The 23,487-nt window shown below is 41.0% G+C and overlaps 1 protein-coding gene across 1 annotated transcript in view; it reads left to right on the forward strand.

The window, feature by feature from the left end:
• The window catches only part of LOC144003091 (uncharacterized), a 124,121-nt gene extending 102,238 nt beyond the window's left edge, over positions 1–21,883 (forward strand). The window contains exon 4 of the mRNA XM_077498913.1: positions 21,806–21,883. Coding sequence (XP_077355039.1) covers positions 21,806–21,883 — 78 coding nt within the window. The remainder of the gene's footprint in view (positions 1–21,805) is intronic.
• Positions 21,884–23,487: the final 1,604 nt, after the last annotated feature.

Consider the following 23,487-nt stretch of genomic DNA (forward strand, 5'->3'; position numbering starts at 1 on the left):
TAAATCAAAACCAGTGAACTCATTCACTCGCAGACATTTTCACTGAAGCAACCCCCTTTGCTCCCGGCTGTTTTACTGGATTTTGGCAGATTTTGCAAGTCCCACAGAATATTGTGTTCTGTTTTACAAAATCATGGAACCTACCAAAAGAAACATAAGAGTCTCTTCTTTCATCGTGAAAAAAAAGTATAGCATTAGAATTAGGGATGTTCGAGACCACTTTTTTTCAGACCGATACCGATACTCAGACCCTCAGTAGTCACTGATACCGATACCAACTGCCGATACCAGTAGTACATTTTGACAAATAAAAAAAATAACTTTTTTTTTTTTTTTAAACAAATATATTTCCTTTAATTTTGACCAAAAAAAAAAAAAAACAGCACAGTCACTCTTCAATAGTCTTAACGCTCAAAATAAAACACAAAAATGCTCTTTTAGTTTAAGATTCACAATTTTGAACTATTTCCAAACCGGTGAAGTTTTGGTGAAAAACTGCTGCAAGCTAGCACCAGCTACAGACGAGGACTCACTTAACGTCTTCCGCCTCTGCCATCGGTCGCTTGGACTCGTCTGCGTCACGAGTACTAGAGTACTTGAAAAAAGGCTGGTATCGGCCGGATACCTGGTATCGGTACTCGCCCATCCCTAATTAGAATATATATAATTTTCATCACTATTCACAAACCTATTGAAAACATTGGCAAAGGGAGCTTGTTGCAACATGCACTGGCTGATCGCTAATACTCTGCTAGCACCTGATGGGCGTTTTTTGTAATAAATACCATTGCTGTAAGCGACCTCTTCAGGTCAGAGGCCGCATCAAAGCCTTCTGTATGCTCTATGGCTCATGGCAATATTTAAAATAGAACGTTTTTGGGAGCAAATGTGTTAAGAGCCAAGTCAAGATCTATGCCAAGAATCAAGTTAAGAATATAAAAATAAAACATTTAAAAAAAAACAAGTGAAAACCAAGTCACAAACCAAGTTAAGAACCTATTAAAACCATTAAAAAAAACAGTCAAGAACAAAAGAGAAAAGATCTATCAAAATCAAGTCAAAAACTACATAAAAATAGTCAAAACCAAGACAAGAAACTGTCAAGGGACACGCCAAGAATCATACAAAAAACATTTACAACTAAATTAAGATTAATTCAAATTAGTGATAGACCGATATGTATTTCTTAAGGCCGGTACAGATTATTAGTAGCCAAGGAGACCGATAACCGATATTGAAAGCCGATATTCATTTTCAGTAAAAGAGAAAATATCGTTAAAATTTTAAAATTTATGTTTTTTTTTCTTTTTAATCTTAAACATACAAAGAATAGACAGCTTTGTTTAAAAATTCTAACAAAAATTGCCATCAAGCAGCATGTGTTACACAAAGTTAAAAACTAAGCAAGTAAATGGTTCCCTAAAGTTTTCTACTGGAGAGAGTTTTCCAAAATTTCACCATCATTTCTTAATTTTATTATTATTATTATTTTTAGAAATATAAAGTGTAAGGGAGTTCCCAATGTGTCAGCAAAACTGTCTATGAACAAATCTTGACGAAAACCCGAAATTTCACTACATTCACAAGCATTCATGGCTCAGTGAGATATCAGCGTTATTGGCCTTCAGATTGGTAAAAAGGCCAATGCCAATATTTGTCAAAATGCCAAATAACAGCACCGATAATCGGCCCGGCCGATAATCGGTCGATCCCTAATTCAAATAACTCAAAAAGCACTTGAGAATCAGTCAAAACCAAGTCAAAAAATAACATTGAAGAACTCAGATCTAGCCAAAGGCAAAAAAAAAAAAAAAAAAAAAACGCATAAGAACCAGTACAAGTCAAAAACTAGTCAAGAACCAAGTGAAGTACTAGTCCAGACTAAGTTTAAAAAAAAAATCAAAAATAGACCAAAACCGAATAAAGAGAACATCAGTCAAGAACCAAGTTAATACTTCAATACTAGTCAAATCTAAAGGAAAGAAGCAACAAGCAAGAACCTGAAAAACCCAAGTCAAAAACCACCATAAGTGTGCAGTTGCTGTGCCACCATTTTGCCTCACGAGTAACATATGGCCACATAAACAACTCCCCGTACACGACTGGCGTGAACAATCTGAGCACACGTACATTTATTTATTTATTTTTTAATGGTGTCACATTTCTCAAGGTCGTGACGGGATCGGTGCTACAATGACGCAGGTGCGCCATTCATCCCTCGGCTTGATTAAGGCCCGCCTGTCAAGCAACAACCCCGTGTAGTTGCCGTATTCCCTTACGGGGGCTGGCAATCCGAGCGGCCGGGACAAAAGGCGAGGCGGCCCCGATGAAACTCCGGGTTCCAACCCTTGGACCTCGAGGTCCTGTCGGAGGCCCAGGTAGGGCGGGCAGGTGTTCCCGCTTTACCTGGGAAGACAAACTTGTCTCCATTCAGGGAATTTCATCAACTTGATGGACTTTATGCGAGTGTCAGGATAGAAATAAGGAGCAAAGGAATGGGCAAGCGGCGGGGTCGTTCCCACAGCCTTTCCCCGGTAACACAAGCGCCACGTTTTGTTTGCCACAAAGCTCCCATGTGAGTTTCTTCGAGGCAGTAACAGATACAAGACGTCTTCTTCTGTCTTCACCTGAGAGACGCTTCAGCCCATCCGCACATTTGAGACGATGGGGCCATTTTGGGCCCAATTACGAAAATTCATCTTTATTACGAAAACAAACTTAACTACAAACGTATTTGAGACAGACATTATAAAAATACTCACAGGCATACATTCTTTATCCTCTGTGAAGATGGATAAGTTTGTTGTGGAAGAATCAGCTGCAGTGACTTTGCCAATTTTCCCAAAATGTTGCTCAAATCAGCAAAAACTGGACTTTTTGTCCACTTACTGGCTTGGCGCAGGCGTCCCGAGACATAACATAAACGGAACGGTCGTGTGAGCCGGCGGTGACTGCGAATGTTGTCTTTAATTACGGCGGCGATTGGACGCCGGGGCTAACAAACACGGCTACATCAAAAGGTGCGCTTAGTGCAGCGGTCAGCTGATTCGCGCTGCGCCCGGCGCGCCAAGGCAAACACGACGGAGGCCAGAGGCTTCATTCATTTAGGACCACCAACCCCCCCATCCCACTGCCCCACACGGCAGAGCGGGGTTCAGCGCGAGGTTAGTCAAATAGAGCAAGCTCAGCCTGTGCACACTGTCCATTAACTGGGAAAACATGTGTGCCCATTGTTTTCATACGCAGGCTAACCTCAACACCAAAATACACACAACCCTTGCGAAATTACTCTAATAGCAAACATCCCAAAATATTTTTAGTCTATTTCTTATTTAAGAGGTCGAATTGCATTGAGCAGATGATGGAATTAGACTTGCAACGGGGGTGGGAAAAATGTACTCAAAGTTTCTCTTAAATGTAAAGTTAAGTTGTGCAATTTTGCAAATATTACAAATTGGAAACTTGGCTCATCAGTGCAGGCTATGACTTTTCCCCTTGATGAAAAAAATTGGTCACTCTTTCACAAAATCAGTCATGTTAACGTATTAATATAAAATGAACGATTTCAACCAGCAATGTGATTAACATGTCCACAATCTTATTTATTAAATACGATAGACTTGCTACCAAAGCAGCCAACTAGCTAACTTTAATGAGAACTTTTACATTTAGGACAGCGTCACCCATTACTCTTTGACAAATTCACTGTCACTATATTATTTTGGAATATTAAAATGAATCTTGGCGGCACGGTGCATGACTGGTTAGCATGTCCGCCTCCCAGTGCTGAGGACGTAAGATTGAGTCCAGGCTCCAGACTTCCTGGGTGGATTTTGCATGTTCTCCCCGTGCCTGCGTGGGTCTTCTGCGGGTACTCCGGTCTCCTCCCACATTCCAAAGACATGCATGGCAGGTTAATTGGGCGCTGTGAATTGTCCAGAGGTGTTCGTGAGTGTGGATGGTTGTTGGTCTCTGTGTGCCCTGCGATTGGCTGGCGACCAGTTCAGGGTGTGCCCCGCCTACTGCCCGAAGCCGGCTGGGATAGGCTCCAGCACCCCCGCGACCCTTGTGAGGAGCAGTTAAGAAAATGGATGCATTGATAAAATGAATGTTTGCAACAACCTTCACGAGTTAGCATGTCTGCAATTAGTAAAATAAACACTACAGATTATATGTGGCAGCTAAGTAGTTAACTTTTATGAGAATTTTTACATTTGAGAGACCCCCACCCCTGTTACTCTTTAACAAATTCACTGTACCAGCTACAAGAGTTAGCATGACTACAACTGGCGAGTTTAGCTACGGAGGCAACTCACTTTGATGAGATACATTTAGGAGAACACCACCCATCATTCTTTGGCAAATTTAAAATAACCTTAACATACTAAAATGTTGAACTGAGTGACAATGTCTGCTACAGTTAATGAAATAGACTGACAACTGAGGCAGCTAACTAACATCAGTTGATTTTGACTCAGTGAAAAAGCTGTAAAGATGTAGCTACTTGTTTTAGGATAAATAGCAATGTTTACAGTTGTACTACATCTTGATTTGATTGGAAAATTTCAATTGTTTATTTTCATTCCGTCACTGTCCTGTTAAAAACACTTGTGTCCATTTATGTATTTTTTTTATTTATTTATTTTTTTTTTTTACGTTTATGGGATGAAAGTGAATGCAGACATCCCAAAAACGTTTTTGTTCTTTTAATGGGTATACGTATTATTTCACAAGACTGCATCGATTTATGGTGCTTCTGAGTTGAGTGTGGCGGGCATCCAATGTGAAATATGCTCAATATTTACATCAAAATACTTTTTACAGTAATTTTAAAAAACATATTTGCACGATCAGGAAGAGCCGGAACCAGTGTTTCATGTTTCCGTGCGGACGTTCATTGTTTATGGATGGCAGAGCGGAGCTAATTCAAGCTTAAACATGGAAATGTCCTGCTAGATGGACGTCTGTTGCTTGAGGTAACAACACAACTTTAAATAACTTTAAAATTACGTAATTACTGTGGGAAATTAATGAAAAAGAAACAAGGCACGGGCGCCGTAAAGTCGAAATGACGTAGGTCTCATACCACGTAACTTGATAACTCCCTGTAAACGTGAGCTGCTTCATGGTGACAGACATACATTTGTACATATGAGGAAATGAAATGTCGAAATGAAACTCCTCAACTCACTTCAACAGCTCCTTGGCACCAAGATGCCACTGTACTCATACTTGTATTGCTTTGGTCAGTGTGATGTGACTCGTACAAGAGTTCTAAATCAGTGTGAGCGTGACAGGCGGACGGACAGAGAGACTTCCAATGCGGTTGTGGTTGTTCATCCAAAATGAATGCGGCTTTCACTGACTGCGCAAAGCAAACAACGCTGTGGGAGCGACTAGTCCCATGACAGCCCCGTCGCTTCCAATCAAGCCTGAAACATGACTCAACTATCTGAGCCCCTCAAAACCAAACGCACCAACAAATGTCATCCCTCGTACATGTTTCTCTCCCTCCACTACCAGGCAGGACACAAAAAGTGGCAAAATCACCACGTTCGCCAGTATTTGGCATCAAAACATGCACTCAAGTGGCAAAACTTCAAATGAAGTCAAATCAATGAAGTACTCGTGGAGTCTGTTGATATCAGCCACCAATACTTAACTCATTCACTGAAGCAACCCCCGGCTGTTTTACTGAATTCTGACTGATTTTGCAAGGCCCACAGAATATTGTATTCTTTTGCTATAAAAACATGGAACCTACCAAAAGAAAGATAAGAGTCTCTTCTTTCATCAGGAAAAAAAAGTATAGCATTAGAATATAGCTAAGTTCCATCAATATTCACATTCCTGGTGAAAACACTAACAAAAAGAGCTTATTGCAACATGGCCCTGGCTGATCTCTTATACTCTGCTGCCACCTGCTGGCCGTTTTTTGTACTAACTACCATTGCTTTAAGCTCCCTCTTCATGTCAGAAACTGCATCAAAGCATTCCGTATTCTCCTGCATAAAAAAAATAATTAAAAAAAAACGTATAAACATGTTTTTGGGAGGGAAGGACAAAGTATTAAAAAAAACTTATTTACACGTTTTTGGGTTTGTATGAGTTAAGATGAAGGGGAAAAAATGATTTTAAGTCCTCCTTTGCAGTACTTAGTGCTATACTGCAACAGTTTGACACGTCGAGAATCATCAGAAAGGGTCTTTGTTAACAAGTTTTTGTATGAGATTTTACATAATAAGAACACTCAGTGAGTACTCAAAGACTGAATATCCAGAAGCGCTACTGAACGTACGTATTTCAAAGCAGTAGTTGTCAAATTTAAACACAATCAGTGATGTAAAATAATCACAGACCAAACCAGGGAATAATCTCGATAGGAAATCTGCTGACTAAACAATAAATTAAATGTTTTATTTGTTTTTAATTCATTGAAAACAGAATTCAAGTCATACTAAAAGTGGAAGAAATACCTTTTAGAAAGTCACTTAATTTACTTGACAAACTCAATTGCGTAATATTCCCATAGAATATTTGTGTGGCGGCAAAGAGGCCCAAATGCGCAGCGCTCCTCTACAGGCATCAAAGACCACTACGCCTCCAAAAGTCACAAAAAAATCAAAGTCACCTTGCCTAACGATACTAATGAGCTAATTATTAGCAGCAGGGTGGTGGACACCCGATCCAACAGGGAAAAAAAAAAAGAAATGCTTTTTTCTTCCCGTCCAATCAGAAGTTTGCGTGTTGAGACATCGGGATTACGGCGGCAAGGAAACACTTGGAGAGCAATTTGGAGGATTTGTCACCAAGACCAAGAAAAAGAAGATTGCGCCTCAAGTCTCCCGTCAGAAAAAGTTAAGAACATTGTGGACACACCACCGGATAAAAAAAAAAAAAAAAAAAAAAAAAAGAGAGAGAGAGAGAGAGAGAGAGAGAGAGACACGAAAATAAGCGTCATTTTTCCTGCTGACTGTCAATGAACATTCCCCATGTTGCTGACATAACCTTTGACCCCTCTAATGCATTAATTGGGGGGAGACCCCTTTTCCCCAACAGGCTATACATTTCATTTCCAAATAAACAAATAATAGAACATCCTTTAGTAAACAATAGATATCAAATCAATGCATTTCATTTGAATGACATGTTTATGTTTGTGGGGTTGATTACAATTCAGATATTCAGATATTAACACACAAAATCTACAGCATCACATATATAACACAAAATCTATTTTTTTAAATACAAAATTAATCTACAGTAATTACAAAAATCAACAGTTTATAGTGTTATTGTTTTCCATGCATCATTATTTTTCATTTAACATACCAATGAAACAAAAAAAGAAAAATCAATACGGTTTCTATTTTGGTAAAAACTACTTCACAAGGAATCAAAAGTGAAGAAATGAAAAATGTGTCACAAATCATCCTCGTCATCAATTAGCTGCCGCCCACCGCAGACATAGCAACAACAAACCCACAACATTATCGCTTAAGAAAAGAAAAACGCGCGGATGCACACACACTTGCGCACACACTCGCAGCCATTAAGAGGCGAGTGGTCCCGAGTGGGCTTCTGCTGCAAATATGCCAAGCCCACAAATGCATTTGAGAAATTAATGTTCACCCTGGGAGAAGCTCACTGACCTCAAGATTTAACCTGTGTGCGTGTGAGTGCACTAGTGTGAGCGTGTAGGTGTTAGTGAGGCAGTGTGTGTCAGCATCTAAGTGAGTGAGTGAGTGAAAAGAGTGTTCGTAATTAGTTTGGTAGCTTAGAAGGTTATGTGATCATTTTCATTCCAAGTCTTAGACCTGGTGAAGCAGCATGTGGTTCTTCGGTCAAAGTTTAAACTACAATTTAACAGGAGAAATTCTCAGTCTTAAGTCATTCACTGGCAGCCATTTTCACAGAAACAATCCCGTTTGCTGCGGGCTCTTTTCCTGGATTTTGACCGATTTTGCAAGGCCCACAGAATATTGTGTTCTATTGCTATAAAAACATGGAACCTATCAAAAGAAAGATTAAAATCTCTTCTTTCATCAGGAAAAAAAAAGTATATTTCTTTCTGTTTCCGTAGAATATAGCTAAGTTTAATCAATTTTCACAAATCTATTTAGAATTGTGAGTAATTGAGCTTTTTTTCAACATGACCCTGGTTGAGCGCCTTTGCTCTGCTGCCACTTGCTGGCCGTTTTTGTAATAACTACCATTTCTGCAACCACTCTCATAAAAAAAAAAAAAATAAAAAAAAATATAAAAAAAAAATTGTATATACATCTTTGGGACACTTAAAACATTTCAAAAAAAAAAAAAAAGCAAATCAGAGAAAATAAACATGTTTTTATTTAATAAAAAAAAGAAAGTTTTCTCTGAAATAAGTTCTACACTTTTTTGTAAAAAAATTATAATGTTACGTAGTTATTTTTTTCTAAATAAAAAGTTCACATTGCAATTCTTTAAGAATAAAGTCTTTTTTCTTTTTCTTTTTTTTTTAGGAAAAATGCACAATCTACAAAAATATTTTTCTTCAAAATTATTGTTTTTAGGTTTGTTTGACTATTTCAAATATAAAACCACGTTTTCACCCAAATGAAAGTTGTGTATTTAATAGGGGTGTGAATCTCGCCACAAAAAAAACAAAAAAACTATTGTATACAATTATCGAAACAATTCAAGGATGCAACAATTTGATAGTGTAATGATTCCATTCAATTGGTTGCCGATTGGACTGGATATGGTACGGCTGTAGCTTGAATCATGTAAAGATGCCAAGCTCTCCAAAAGTTCATTCAATTCAAAGAAAAAACAAATCATCAGAAACATCAAACTGATTTATTTATATCTCTCGATTGTACTTCTCTCATAAAAGACAATTTGATACGTATCTCGATCTACGGGGTGCGACGTTATGAGAATAAAGTTTATTCATAAAAAACGTTTGTCCCGTCTTGCTGCTATTTTCTTCCCCACAAGCGACGTCCGCTGTGATATCTGCTGCACAAAGTTTCTTGTGGCAACTTTTTGAGGCGGGCGAGAGTCATTACGGCTTAGTCGTCCGTCCCGCTTCTCACACCCTCTCGCATCGTTTGCGTGCTCAACATCTTAGAAGGTTTGCCTCTTTTGCTTTTTTTTTCTTCGGTCATAAACTCCTAAAATACACACAGCACACTTTGGTGTTTGTGGGTGTGTGTGTGTGTGTGTCTGTGTGAGAGAGAGAAAAATGAGCACATTACTTTGCTCACGTGTAACAATAAATATTTCCATTTATATGCAAATGATGATCTGGTGACCAAGAAGAATGGATAAAGCGAAGAAAAAAAAAAGTGCAGGTCTTGTTTTGCGTCGTGTGGCGGGCAGGCGGCAGAAAGAAAGAGACACACAATAAATAATCTGCAGCATTCTTCGGGATTATTTCCACAGCAAACTTTCAAGTAGTTTCAAGTGACTTCTTTGAATGCACTTAACTGAATTTGCTGAAGTAACAAAATGAAAAAGAGGCAATCTTAGAAGAAGTTGTACTGATTTCAAGATGGACTGTAAAAATAAGTGTTATTTTCGAGATACAAATCTGAAATTATTTTGAGATAAATTGTAGTCAGAATTGCAACTATTAAACCAGTGCTTCTGAACCTGGATTCGATTGAACCCCAGCGGTCCGGTGAGTCATTCTCAGGGGTCCGGCAGAGGTCAAGACACATACCCTACTTGTGACTTCTTTATTATTGTAATTCCTTCATATTATTTGAGGGAAAAAAAAAGGTTGGACGAATATGTGCAATATATATTCGAAGGTATAATGGAAGGTATGGTGTTCCACAGGGTTCAAATCTGGGGCCTCCGCTATTCTCATTGTTTCTTGATTTCATCTTGAGAAAACAACAGTGACTGTTTAAAAGTGTGTTATAAGTATAAAGTTGAGGCGAGTGATGGGAGTCTACATTTATATTTTATTCTTCGGTAAAGAAGGGTTCGATGAATGTGCAAAAGAAAACAGGTGGGGTTCAGTACTTCCAACATGGTTAAGAACCACTGGATTACACTATTAATATCTGAAACTTATACAAGAAAAAACGTTAGGATAATTTCAAGATTTCAAATTTACTCAGAGACAGGTCCCAAAATCATTATTTGCAAGAATTGCTGGTTTTTCTATATAAAAAGGTTTGGTAATTTGGCAAGAAAAAAAAGTTTAAATCAAGTAATTGTAGATAGTATGAGTTGAGCTGTGTATTTTTTGGAAAGGAACTGTAACATTACATGAACTCCTATTTTCTTAATTTAAAAAATTGTGTATCTTTTGTGAGATTTTTATTTATTTATTTTTTAATATTTCATTAAGTTGTGGGGGGGGGGGGGGTTTCCAAATTGGCACACATTTTTGAGGGGAAAAAAATCTGAATGTTCCCAGAAAATCTCATTATACAGAGGATTTTTTTTAAATTGCAATTTCATAATCTTACAAGAAGAATGGCGTATATTTTCCTTTAGAATAAAGTAGCAACTTTTTTTTTTTTTTTTTTTAGAAAATAGTTGCAAAATTACATTAAATTTGAGATTTACTGACACTATCTTTAAGGTATTTTTTCTCAGGGGAAAAAAAAGCAAACTTATGAGAATAAAGTTGTATTTTTCCCCTCCAAAAAAATGTAGGGTTACAAAATTTGAAACATTACTGGAATATATGTTTTTGGTTAGTTTGTTTTTTCCAGAAAAATAGGATGAAATTTAAGGAGAGAGAGAAAAGCATTTGTTTTGGATGAAAGGATTCCCTTTTTTACTGTAAAAAGGTTGCGGCAAGAGCGCGACAGACGGACGGAAGGACGGAGTGAGCAAGCGACTAAATCATCTTTGGCTGCATTCTATTATTTCGACAGCTGCCTTGAAAGCAAACTTATAAGTAGTTAGAAGTTACTTGAAACTGTGCATATGTGTGTGTGTGTGCGTGTGTGTACTGTGCTTAGCTGACTTCCTCCCAAATTGCTGACATAATTACATGAATGTCATTTTTTATGACTCGCAGTAGGAGGAGGAGGGTGGGGGGGCGGCGGCATTTCCACTGAAGCAGATAATTAGAGTCGGAATAAAGCAGGGGCGGAATAATTAATACATCAAAACTAGATGAACTTTTTCTAATTATTTTTATTTAATCTCCATTCTAATTATTGTTCTAGTCGGCTGAGCCAGATTGCCTGGCCTCATTCACGGCTGTGAAATGCACCCGTGGCGCTCAATTCGCACGCAGCCAAACATCAACTGCGCCGGTCGCACCCCCCCCCCCCCCCCCCCCCCCCCAAACAATGTGATTGAACTGTAATTTAAATTCCACCACTGCAAAACAAACCATTTGCATACACCTGCCCCACTCCTCCGCTTCTTCTTGTGGAAGGTTTTTTTTTATTTATCGCGCTCCCGTATGGCAATTGAAATTGACTTTATTCATTAGCATCGTTTATCACACGACGACTTCCCGCTGTCAAGAAAAAGTCGCTGACCCAACATTGCACAAAATTTAAGAGAAGTCGGAATGTTACGACAAGTCCTCAAAACCTAACAAGAACGTTTTTTAACAAAAACAAAAAAAATGTTATTTAAAGAGATCGTGTTTATTGATTTTTTGTTTTAATGTTTTTGGAGGAAATGAAGATGCATTGTTTAAACTTTTGCTTGAAAGGATTTTTTTTTTTTTTTAATTAGCGTCGTTTATTTTGGGATTGCACACGGCTGTTAAATAAGATAGCATAATGACCGCATGTCATGTACCAATTTTACCGGGGAAAAACAACCAAAAAGTTTTGTCTAAGGAGACAAAAAAAGAAAAAGGGAAGCTATGGGAAATGTGATCTTCCTACAGACAAAACACTACCGCTTTTGTCCATATGGTGCCGCCATAATCAACAAAAACTGAAAATTCCTTCGTGTCGCTTTAATATATAATCTTGCGGGAAGAAAGTAGTCGTAGTCGAGAAAACAGACATACATTTTGGTGAATTAAGATGTTTTTTCAAGAGAATTAAATGCCGAAAGTCATGTAAGAGGAAAAACATTTATTAAAAAAATACAATAAAATGAAGCCATATTTTTAAAACCTGAAATTTAACAAGGCAAAAGCAAAACAAACAACAAAAATCATAATTATTGTCAGCATTAGTAGTAGAAAATATTGAATTTTTAGCAAAAATAAAGAAATAAATAAGAAATATTCCAGGAATGCAGTCATATTTTTCTTAGGAAAAAAAAGTTCTTCCCATAAGATTGTGACTTTGTTGCATTTGGAATCCAAGAAGTGGAATCTGCTGGTGTCATAGCTGCCTTTGAAAGTGCTGACTTGCTGATATGATAATCAAATCACAATAATAATAATAAGTGCGCAGCAGTGGCCGCTTCACGGCCGCCTGATGCTCAGATTGCATAAAAAAGAAAAGAGGCGGGGCTTGGGGGAAGGGGGGGGGGGGAGCTTTCGGTTGGGTGCGCGTCAGATTAGGAAGTAATGCAAGTCAGCTAAATAAAATGCCAAAGCTTCATCACAAGCATGAAATTAAAGTCGTGCATGGCGAGCAGATTCAAATGAAAATAAAAAGTCATGTTGACTAAATGGAAATTGCCGCTTGATTAATGCACAAAACAAGATCAGATTTAATTAACATCACATTTAATTGAGGCTCTCGCGATTCAAGATGTTTTTTTACAAGCTCCTCAGTAATTAAATGGCATCTTGTTGCCCCGATTGAGGCTACAAATATATTACACTTATTATTTGTATTTATTATTATTATTCCTTTATGGAGATGGATAATTTGGGAATAATTTAATTAAAGAGATCATGTGCTTTTGGAGGGGGGCTGGCATCATTTTTCTTTGGAGTGAGTTTCCTGATTCTTCTGCCCTTTTTGCGCAGCTTCTTCCTCTGCTTCCTCTACTGCTTCATTTACTTGTACTTCTACTTCTTGTTTTTCTTCCACTCCTTCTACTTCTTTTACGTGAACTACTACTTCTTCGCTTTCTTCTTTTATGCCTACTTCTTCTACTTCCTCTCCTTCTTATACTTCTCGTATGTCTACTTCTTATTGTCCTCCTTTTCCCTTCTTCTCCTTCCTCTTCTTCTTCTTCTTTCTTCTTCTGTTTGTGTTGGTGGCGCTATCAGGATGAAAAGGCGATGGTGTTGTGTTATCAGTGTGTTGTATTATTTCTCCAGGCCAATATTTTGTTATTATCTCCCGCTCCTATCTACACATCCGTGGCTGTTGACTCCTGTTGGGCCGCCCTGGTGGCGGCTGTCTCTCTTCAGGGGTTGCAGTGACACCATGTGGCCAGGCAGGGAGGTGCAGCAGCAACCAATGGGCCAGCAGGCGTGTGTAGTAATTATGAGGGCACATGTTGACATGTCTGTACCAAACGAGTGTGTATTTGTGTTTGAGTGAGTTTTTTGGCATCTTGGATTGGTGGCCGTGTGTACGTGTCTGTCGCTGTCACGCTCCGTTTGAGATGACGTGTGAGTGCGACCTGCGCATCTTGTTCGGGAATGCGGTTCAAGGCCTCACCCGCACTTGACCCTGGCGTAGATAAAACAAACTGACTGGAACGTCGGGACAGTCCAAAATAGTTTTCCACCTTATGACAAACTACAATGCTCAAGCAGGTAAATCCCCACGAGTGACAAGTCGCAATCATCACTTGTAACAAAGAAGTGCAGATGTCATGACCATCTTACAAGTTGACATGAAAAGTGTCATCATTTGGGAACATGTTTTCTTTCGTTTCACCACAAACACTCATTTTTGCTTTAGCATTTAACATGTAAAATAGGTTGTAGCTTCATAGTGTACAGTTTGCTTCATTCACATTTCACTCAATTTAAAGCAAGATACTTTGAACAAGAAACGCTCGTGTAAGCTTTTTAGCTAAGCATTTAGCCTGAGCTCTAGACTCTAGTTTTGGATCATGGAACTTGATCCATCTACCACAGGTAGGCTTGGATTGTATTTATCAAATCATTTGGTGACTACTAATGTTGTCATTTAGCTTAATGTACCATTAGCTGGAGGGTTTAGTTTAGCCTTTCTTTCTTTTTTTTTCTTTTTTTTTTTTTGTTTGTTTGTTTGTTTGTTTGTTTTTTAATATATGACGTGGTGATTAAAACATTCCATATTTCTGACCACCTTGAAGTTTGCAAAATCCCTCCTTCGGAAAGTATTTTTTTAGTCAACCCGGGATGCTCATGTTAGCTTTTAGCTGAACGTTAGCTGCAGAAAATGAACAGGAAAATTTGTCCCTTCAATGTTCCAGTCTACTCCGTATATGTTGACCTTAATCTTAGCAGGCCTTCCACTTTAAATGTATTTTATTTAACTAAACCAAAAATGCTAATGTTGCCTTTAAGTTAGCCTTTAGCATTAGCGCTCTTGCGGTGATTAACACATTCCAAATTTCAACTACTTTCTGACTACCTTGAAATTTGCAAAATCCCTCTTTTGAAAAGTATTTTTTCATCAACCCGGTGCTCATGTTTGCTTTTAGCTAAATGTTAGCTGCAGTATGAAAATTTGTCCCTTCAATGTTCCAGTCTACTCCGTGTATGTTGAGCTTAACCATAGCAGGCCTTCCACTTTAAAAGTATTTTATTTGACTAACCCAAAAACGCTAATGTTGCCTTTAGGTTAGCCTTTAGCATTAGCGCTCTGACATGATTTTATAGCATGGAAGTTGGTTCGTTGATGTTTCGATCTACTGGTGGGCTTGGCTTGTAAGTATCAGAAAATGATTTACTTCTAATGCTTTCTTTGAGTTTACCATTTTGAACTAGCTGTTAGGTCTACTTTTGCAGCATGGCGTATGAGTCTTCCAACATTTGTCTACTCCGAGTGCGCTTATCACAAAGTTGTTTTTCTTTTATTCAAAATCATTTTGTTAGTGTTTTTTTCAGCATTTAGCATAAGCTTAGCATGTGGAATTGGAGTTGACTACATTTATCTTAAATTTACCAAATTACTTTCTTTGTGAGTGTCTTAGTACATTTCAAGTTATTAGTATGTTTGAGTTGTAGTTAAAAAAATAGAATTGCAGAAATGCTAACTTTAGCAGTTAGCATTAAACTATAAGTTGTGTCATTTGACATTTTACTTGGCTGTAAGTTGCTTCAGCTTGGCGTTAGCAAAATTAGCATCGCGCTAATAGAATTCCAGATGGATTTGGAGGTGTAAAAAAAAAAAAAATGTGTCCTTTCACCCTTTGACGCTGCACCGCAGGTTTTGCTTGCGCTGTATCATCCCGGCCTACCTCGAATCGCCGGTTCAATTAGCCATCGCGACCTTGACCGTGAAGGTCAGCTGGCTTTGGAGGGAAAAAGCCTCACAAGGCCACGGGGAGGAAGATGGATGTGTGTGCGTGCGTGTGTGTGCGTGCGTGTGTGCGTGTCTCTTATCTGTGCAGCTTGCTGGAGTTTTAAATTATTCATCCTCCTCCTCCTCCTCCGCCTTTGCCGCCTTCCACATCTCCATCACACGGCTGCCCGCATCCGCCCGGGGAGCAGGCGGTCGCCACGGCAACCTTATCGCAGATCGCAGATTTGGGGCTCCAGAAATGAAATAAAAGAGGAAATTGGCTGTATTAGCATAAGAGGAGTCAGCCTGGAGTTGAATACACACATCACCCCCCCATGCTCCCAGCAACAGCACCACCCCTTCCCTTTCTCCTTATCTGATGCCAGCTATATATTTTTTTTCTAATTCGACTCTCCTTTGTTCCTTCATGAAGAAGACGAATACGTGAGGGGAAGAAAAGCGTATATGCGGCGGCCGTTACCTCTCGCCGAGCGAGAATAAGCTGCTGCCGTGTGTGATTGACAGCTCACTTTATTTCCCTCCTCCTCATTTTGTTTATTCGGGGGGAAAGGGGGGTTGTTTTTGCGCTGGTAAACTTGTGAATAAACTGTCTTCATCTTTGAAGAAATCTTACACCCACATTGGAGACACCCATGATATATTTTTTTTTAATATCATAAAAATGTATGTAGATCTTCTCAAATTCACTCAAGCATGCAAAGTCTGTCAACAGATTGTAATCAATAAATACTGTAGGTAGACTTTATTAATCATATGAGTTCAATAAAGGAATTAAATTTGACAATACACAGTACAAGTCACACCATATACTGTATGTGCGGTGCGCACATTATGTGGAGATGGACTTTTTGAAGAAACATCATGATCATCTTTTCATCTGTAAGTTTAAGGGCGTTCGCATTTGATTTGATTTTCATCGCCCTTAAAACAGCATAAAAGGGATATTTGTGGTGGTAATTTTAACTCTGCCTTGTGCGTAGGTGCATTTGTCATTGAGGTATGTGGTGTGTCATCTCGTCAGTAGTAAACCTCGCAAAAAATCGCATTGAGGAGTGATCAAAATGTAATTATATACATTACATTTTTGCATACAAGGCATTTCAAACCTTCTCCACAAAATCCTCTAACTCGCATGTAAACAATGGAGCATCTATTCCCTCATGACAGAACTTGCTTGCTTTTATTAAGTATTTTTGCTCTTTATGAAAAAAACACATTAAATTAAGAAATGAGCTGATTTTATTATTATTATTATTATTATTATTATTATTATTATTATTATTATTATTATTATTATATTGTTTATGCTTATGTTGCTATTAACTTATTTGTATTTCTTATACATTTACTCATGTACATTATGACATGAGTACCGGTATATCTTTTTTTTTTTTTTTTGTTGGCATTCTGTGCACTATATTGTTATTAGTAGTTGTAATGGTAATTGACATATTTATCAGCATGTTTTCCCAGAAGGCTAAGGATGTACCTTAGCAAGTGGGGTCCTCTGCTTTCACGGGTGCCAATAATGGTAGGCAGAGCGCCCCACCCCATCTTCTCCCCTAATTGAAGTTAAACAGCTGACAAATATAACCTCCCCGTCGCCCCTCCCACTGGTCCTACTTCTGTGTACCCCCGCGCACATCCCACTCCGACCCACAGATGCTTATAAATGTCAACATACGCTCCCACTTAGACTGACACTCCCCCGGGGACAACAGCAAGTGTTTCTTATGCTAATCACTTATCTTCTTACTCTGGCGGCCAGCTTTTGGTGCACACACACAAAAAAAACGGGGGTTGGTTGGGGGGGGGGTCAAAAGGGGGATAATGAGACCACCACATTTCAGCTAAGGTTAAGTAACCAAAGCTTACATGTGGAAGTCCAACTCTGACCGGAGGAGGTCAAAAAAGGACTCATGGAAATTCAAAACAGGCCCATGGAAGTCCAAAACTCATGACAATGCAGAATTGACTCAAATCCAAAACCGGCCAATAAAAGTCTCAAACCTACTTGTCAAAAACTCCCCAGTGGAAGTGTAAAGCCAACCCAGGGATGTCCAAAACCAAACCACAGAGATTCAAAACAGACTTGTGTCCAAAACTGGCCCATGAAAGTAGAAAAATTTGCCATATAAGTCCAAACTTGCACATGGAGGTAGGACACATAAGACTGAATTCTAAAAGAAACTTATAAGGCCAATCCATTGCAGTCCATAAACTATTGGAGGTCCACAATAGAATCAAGTCCTAAACTAACCCAGGTTAATCCAAAACCAACCCCTTGAGGTCGTAAACTAACCCTATGAAGTCCAAAACGGAACCACGGAAGTTGAAAACCTACACAGAGTAATCCAAAAGCAACCCATTGGAGTCCAAACCAGCTTATATGGAAGTTCAAAAATCCATATGTGGAAGTAGAAAACTTACCCATGGAAGTTCAAAACGTGCACATGGAGATCTAGGACTGAATTCTAAAAGAAACCTATAAGCCACTCCATGGAAAACAACTAGTGGTGGTCCAGAATAGAGAGAAGTCCTAAACTAACCCAGGGTAAGCCAAAACCAACCCTTTGAGGTCCTAAACTAACACTTCGAAGTCTAAAACAGAACCAATGAGTACATACCTGACCCTTGGACTGTCCCAACTGTCCCAAGTCCCAAACTAACCTAGAGTAATCCAAAAGCAACCCATGGGAGTCCAAACCAACCTATATGGAATTTCAATATCCATACGTGGAAGTCTCAAACTGGCCCATGGAAGTTGGAAGCAGACCCTTGAAGTCAATTCTGATCCATGGATGTCCAAAAACAACCCAAGGGTGACTCAAATCCAAAACCTTGCCAGGGTAATAAAAAAAAACGAGCACCTGCTGCCTTTTCTGCATCTCACCACTTGACGGCGCTGCCCCAAATCTGTTTAGAAGTGACGCTCGTACTTCCTTGGTGGTCCTTGCGATGTGCGGCCAATGTGTGATTTTTAGTCACCATGGAAACGGCGGGCGCCTGTGGCAACGGCCCGCCCACTCGCCACCATCTCGTTTGTGCGTGCGATTGTGTGTGTGCGCGCCAAGACGGCATGTAAGCTAACAGGAAGTGACACGGCGAGACGGGGAAACAATGGATCTTCGACGGCCCCCGCGTCCCACGCTCGTCCGCACTCCCTGGCCCGGAGCAGATAACCGGCACCGTGTCCAGGATCCTATCCCGGGCGCGTCCCTGGAATGGTTCTGCTCGAGGGGCTGCTCAGGAGTGTAGGAGCGGCGGGTGTATACCGCAGGGGGCCCGTGGGTAGCGGCGTAAAGAGATGCCGTCCCGTCTTGTCCGGTCAGACGGTGTGGCGGTCACGGTCCGTTTGCCGGAGCTCTTCATGGTCCCACGCTGTGTTTGGACCACTCGCTTTGGACGCTGTCTGAGCTCAGTGGGCCGGAGATAGAACCTTTGGAACAAAAGCGATTGAAACAAGTGTCAACAACAAGAAAAAGAAGAAGAAGAAGAAGAAGAAGGCCGTGTTAGGAATTGCTTCACGCTCGCGCCCTCATAAGTGAGTGCCCCTTTTGCAAGTGCTGCTCAAATGTGTTTCCCCAAATATGTACCGAATTTTGGGGATGTACGGAATTTTAGGGAAAGGTTATCCTCCATTATATGGTGAAAAAAAGTACCTGTGCCCTGTCTAAAATAAAAGTATTGCTTTGGCGCCATCCTTCTGGTGTGTGCACCTTGGCCGTTTTGCATGATGCATTAGCATCAAGCTAATGGACATTCATATAAGGCAAAGTCAGTGCTGAAGGACAGGTTGGAGTATGAGGATGATGATGATAAAATGATAATGATGAAGATGCTTGGGATGAGGAATAACGACGAAGGTGATGAAAGTGAGGATGAAGATGCTTAAGAAACATACTTCAGAGTGTTGAAGAAGAAAAAGTGAAGGAGGATGAAGTTGAGGATAAAGATGAAGATGAGGAGGATGAAGAGGCGCAACAACAATGACAAGATGGCCTCCGCATGCGAGCCGATCACAATTGGAATGAGAGGATAATGAAGACGAGGAAGTGTGGGCGCCGTCTGGCTCTGCTTGAAAGTCTCCTCGTTGGACATCACGCAGCGACGAGTGGGAATGTTGTCGTCGTCGTCGTTGTTGTTGTTGTTGTGTCGGCGTCCTGCGGCTCATCTGATTGGCCGGCGTGGGAAGCGCGCAACAATTCCCAGGCGGACAATCGAAGGCAAACTCGGACACGGGGATGCCGGTGCAATGCGCTTGTTCCAGAGCCGTGGGGGCGGGATTTGTCCCACTTTTCCGTAAGTGCTCGCATACGGAATGGACTTGGGAGATTGTGGCCGCAGCGCCGCTTCCCAAACGGGCTTTTCTCCGAGCGTGCAATCCCTCACGTTGGACACCATCTTGCGCTGCCGCCGCCGCCTAATGGCATCAGCAACAAGCGCCCCCGACACGTCTTCCTGTCCTTTTTGTCTCCTTTTTCTGACTTGACTTGTTCTTTTATTCCACTAACTTGTCTTACTCGGCCTCTCCCATTCTTCAAATTGGAGAATTCATGAAGCCTTCAAATGGACATAGGACTTATTGTAAATATTGTCAAATCATATTAGCATTAGCAGTGAGAACATTTCAAAAGAAAACAAATAGAAACGCACTGGAATTAGAGCTGTGAGTAGCTGTAAAGGGCCCTTGTGGCCCTGGCCATGTTGAGGCACTTGAACATAGGACAATAACCCTCAAAAATTTCAATAAGGAATATTTATTTTTCTTTGCAAACAATGCATTGCCATGGCAACAGCTTGCAATGAAATAAAAAAGCTTTCAATAACTTTTACTTTACAGGTGAAACATCCAAACTTTGAAGATGGTCGAATTAAAGCTGTAGGAGTTTGTTCAAATATGACCTCTATAAAAGATTTTAAAAAATGCCATACAATTCCAGGATAAATTCAAATTGGCGGACTTCCTGTTAGGTATAGCATTAGATGTGACTCCCAATTTTCACATGTTTAAGTCAAACGTACAATCAAGATTGTGTTATTAAAAATTTGTAGAGGGCGCTACTGAACCATTAATTGAAAATTGGACAAGACTTTCCAAAAATTGTCATGATTTCGGTTGGGTTTTGTTGTTTTTTCCGGAGTTGCTTTTGTTATGGATCAGGTTTGGTTTGTGTTTTGGTTGTTTTTCCTCTTGTTTCCTTGAGTCAGTCATGTTCTGTGTTTTTAAGTTGTTGTCCTTGTGTCATCCCCTAGTCTTAGTCTAAGCATTGTTTTGTCCACCTGTGTTGCCTACCCTTCCTCATGTATCTACCAATCAGCTTCCCCTGCCACTTGTCCCTCTAAGAAGCTGGACGCCGTGTCTTGGCCACTTGTGTCTTGCCCAGCTGTGTCGAATAACTGCCGATATGTGTGTGTATTTAGTTCCCTGTCTCCCCACTGTACTTTGTCGGTTCATTGTTATTTTCCTCACGTCATGCTGCCCGTTTTTGCCCTCAAGTTCCCCCCACGGTTTGCCTTGCTTGTTTTTTGGATGATGTTGTTTTTCTGAGTTAGATCCTTGCTTAACTCCTTGTTTTGTTTAATTAAATCTCTTTTTGGTTGCACCTCTGCCTGCTCTCTCTGTTTCCCTGCACCTAGGTCCACCACCACACCGCGCTCGGGAAACATTTGGTGATCTAACCCCCCAATTCCAGCCCTTAATGCTGAGTGTCCAGCAGGGAGGCAATTGGGTCCCATTTTGATAGTCTTTGGTATGACCTGGCGGGGGGATTGAACCCATGACCTCCCAGTCTCAGGCTGAACACGACCACTAGACCACTGAGCTGGTCATGTAGTCCTGATTTCTCCCCTTATCTTGTTATGGTTAACCTCGTCCACCTGCGTGTTTCTTCCCTTCCCATTACATGTGACCAATCAGTGCCCTCAGCCAATTGTGTTCCCCAGGTGTGTCTCGTTAGTGTTGGTATATTTAGTCAGTGGTGTTTGTTCAGTTGGCCTTGGAGCATTGTTGTCGCTGTTGTGTCTTTGCTAGCGTGGTCAAATCAAGTCAAGTCAAGATCTGCATTTTTGGTCTCTGGTCAAGTTGTCCTCGTCACAGTTTAGTCTCCTTTGTCTATGGAAGTAATTTTCATCTCAGTCAAGTTCATCCTCGTCTTCGTCAGAATTATCACGTCTAGTCGCCCATGTCACCATCACTCGCAGATAAAAGGGGCTGGTTCACAGAGTCATTCCTTCGGACATAGTTGTCTACGGAAATGGCGTTCAGCTTTGTTGCAAATGAACTTTTGAGTTGAATAAATCCACACAGAAGTACATTCTTATCTTTTGTCTTCTAAATTTCTTGATGAACTGCCGCTTTTAAGTGACAGAAAGTATTTCTGAGCACTTTTGCAGTTCAGCCTGAAGAACACTAGATTTAGTTTGAAGAAGTGTGCCCCCCCTGTAATTTCTTTCTGCAGCCGGATCAATGTGTTGATTCTCGTCCCCCGGCCGTGATGCTCGACTGGCGCCCGTGTTTGGGCGAGGCTTCCACCTGAGCGTGCTGGCGGCGTCACGGTGAGGGCATCTGTTGGCGTCTCGTGTTCCGCTCAGACAAAATAAAACTTCTTACATCAAAAGTCGTCCTTTTCCCGACCTGCTGTGGCCTCTTTTTTTTTTTTTTTTTTTTTTTTTTTTTTATCCCGCCGGCCATCTCCAAACCTCTTCAAGGGCTCCCCGCCCCTGCCTCCTGTGGGAAGCACTCAATCACCGTGTGAGAGAGGGGGGGGGGGGGGGGGGTTGTACGCACGTGTGCCAACAAAGCAGTCTCCGCGCGTCCGTCGCAAACCGGCACCCGCATACGCCGTCTCGGCATGATAAGACGAGCAAGGTAATCAATGCTGTAATGAAAGGGGGGCACTGAATGGGGGTGGGGGGGGGTCCTATCACACACACTCATCAATGGAATTTATAAAAGTGTGTGTGTGCGTGTGGCAGCGTGACAAACGCACCATCTTGTGCACGCCAGAGATAAGCACTAAATAATTGTGCCGTGACAGTCTTGAATAATGTCCAAATTAGACAGAAGGTGCACGTTTTCCACTTAAGGCAGGCTGGGATGATGATGATGATGAACACTGTGTGGGGGGGGGGGGGGGGGGGGGGGGGTTTGAGAGAGGGGGACCGCCATGATGATAATGAAGATGATGGAGATGATGATGTTGATGATGATGATGGAGATGGAGCGACCACCCCCCCCCAACCCCCCCGGCAACTTCTCCTTTCTTTCAAATACACGCCACTAATCCCATTTGTGTGTTGCTTTGGATGATCAAGGCCACATGCTACCTGCGAGGGACCCCCTGTCGAGTGGGGGCCCACACGCACACAAAAACATCCACGCACACGCGCACGCCTACCTCACTCACACGCACACTTCCATCCCAATGATCAAGTGTTTGATTTGGTGCTTCTTCCTCCTGCTGTCGGCGTGTGTGCGTGCGTGTGTTGTGCCGCATTAACAGGTTCGAGACGCAGAGGCGGTTATCGGGCCGCAGCATCTGTTGGTGTGTCAGGTGATGAGATGGAGAGGCGGCGGATGCCCGCGGGCGAGCGGCCCTCGCGCCCGGGCCACCTCAGACGGCTCCTTGCACGCGGCCAGGGGAGGTGTGCAAACAAACGGCGGCTGATAGCGTCTCTGCTTGTCACCATCGCTCAGGACCGCCATCTATCTCGTCGCCCCCACCCCCTGAACAAACACTCAGAGACATAAACACAAACACAACCTGCTCCCCCCTGAGGCCACCCCCTCCCTTGTGTTTTTTATTGGGACTCCATCCACCTGGTTACCTTGCGCCATTTGATGATTTGTAGCACCCGAGCTAACTTTGCCCAAGAAGAGAAAGTGGATAATTAACAACATACTCACACGCACACCCCCACAAACACAACTGAATGTGATTAGGTGACCATATCCTTAAAGGTATACTTTATTTATTTAGCCATTTTTGGCAGTCAAATATTTATATTTTGCCTATAATAAATTTGATATTTTCATTATTTTTCATGTCCAATTAGTACCTTTAAAAACACATTTTGCAACTTGCTGTCGACTGAAAATGACATCACAAGGGCTCAACCAATCACAGCTCGGTTTGGTCAT

Source organism: Festucalex cinctus, chromosome 16 (assembly GCF_051991245.1).
Source record: "Festucalex cinctus isolate MCC-2025b chromosome 16, RoL_Fcin_1.0, whole genome shotgun sequence".
In the NCBI taxonomy this organism is placed as follows: Eukaryota; Metazoa; Chordata; class Actinopteri; order Syngnathiformes; family Syngnathidae; genus Festucalex; species Festucalex cinctus.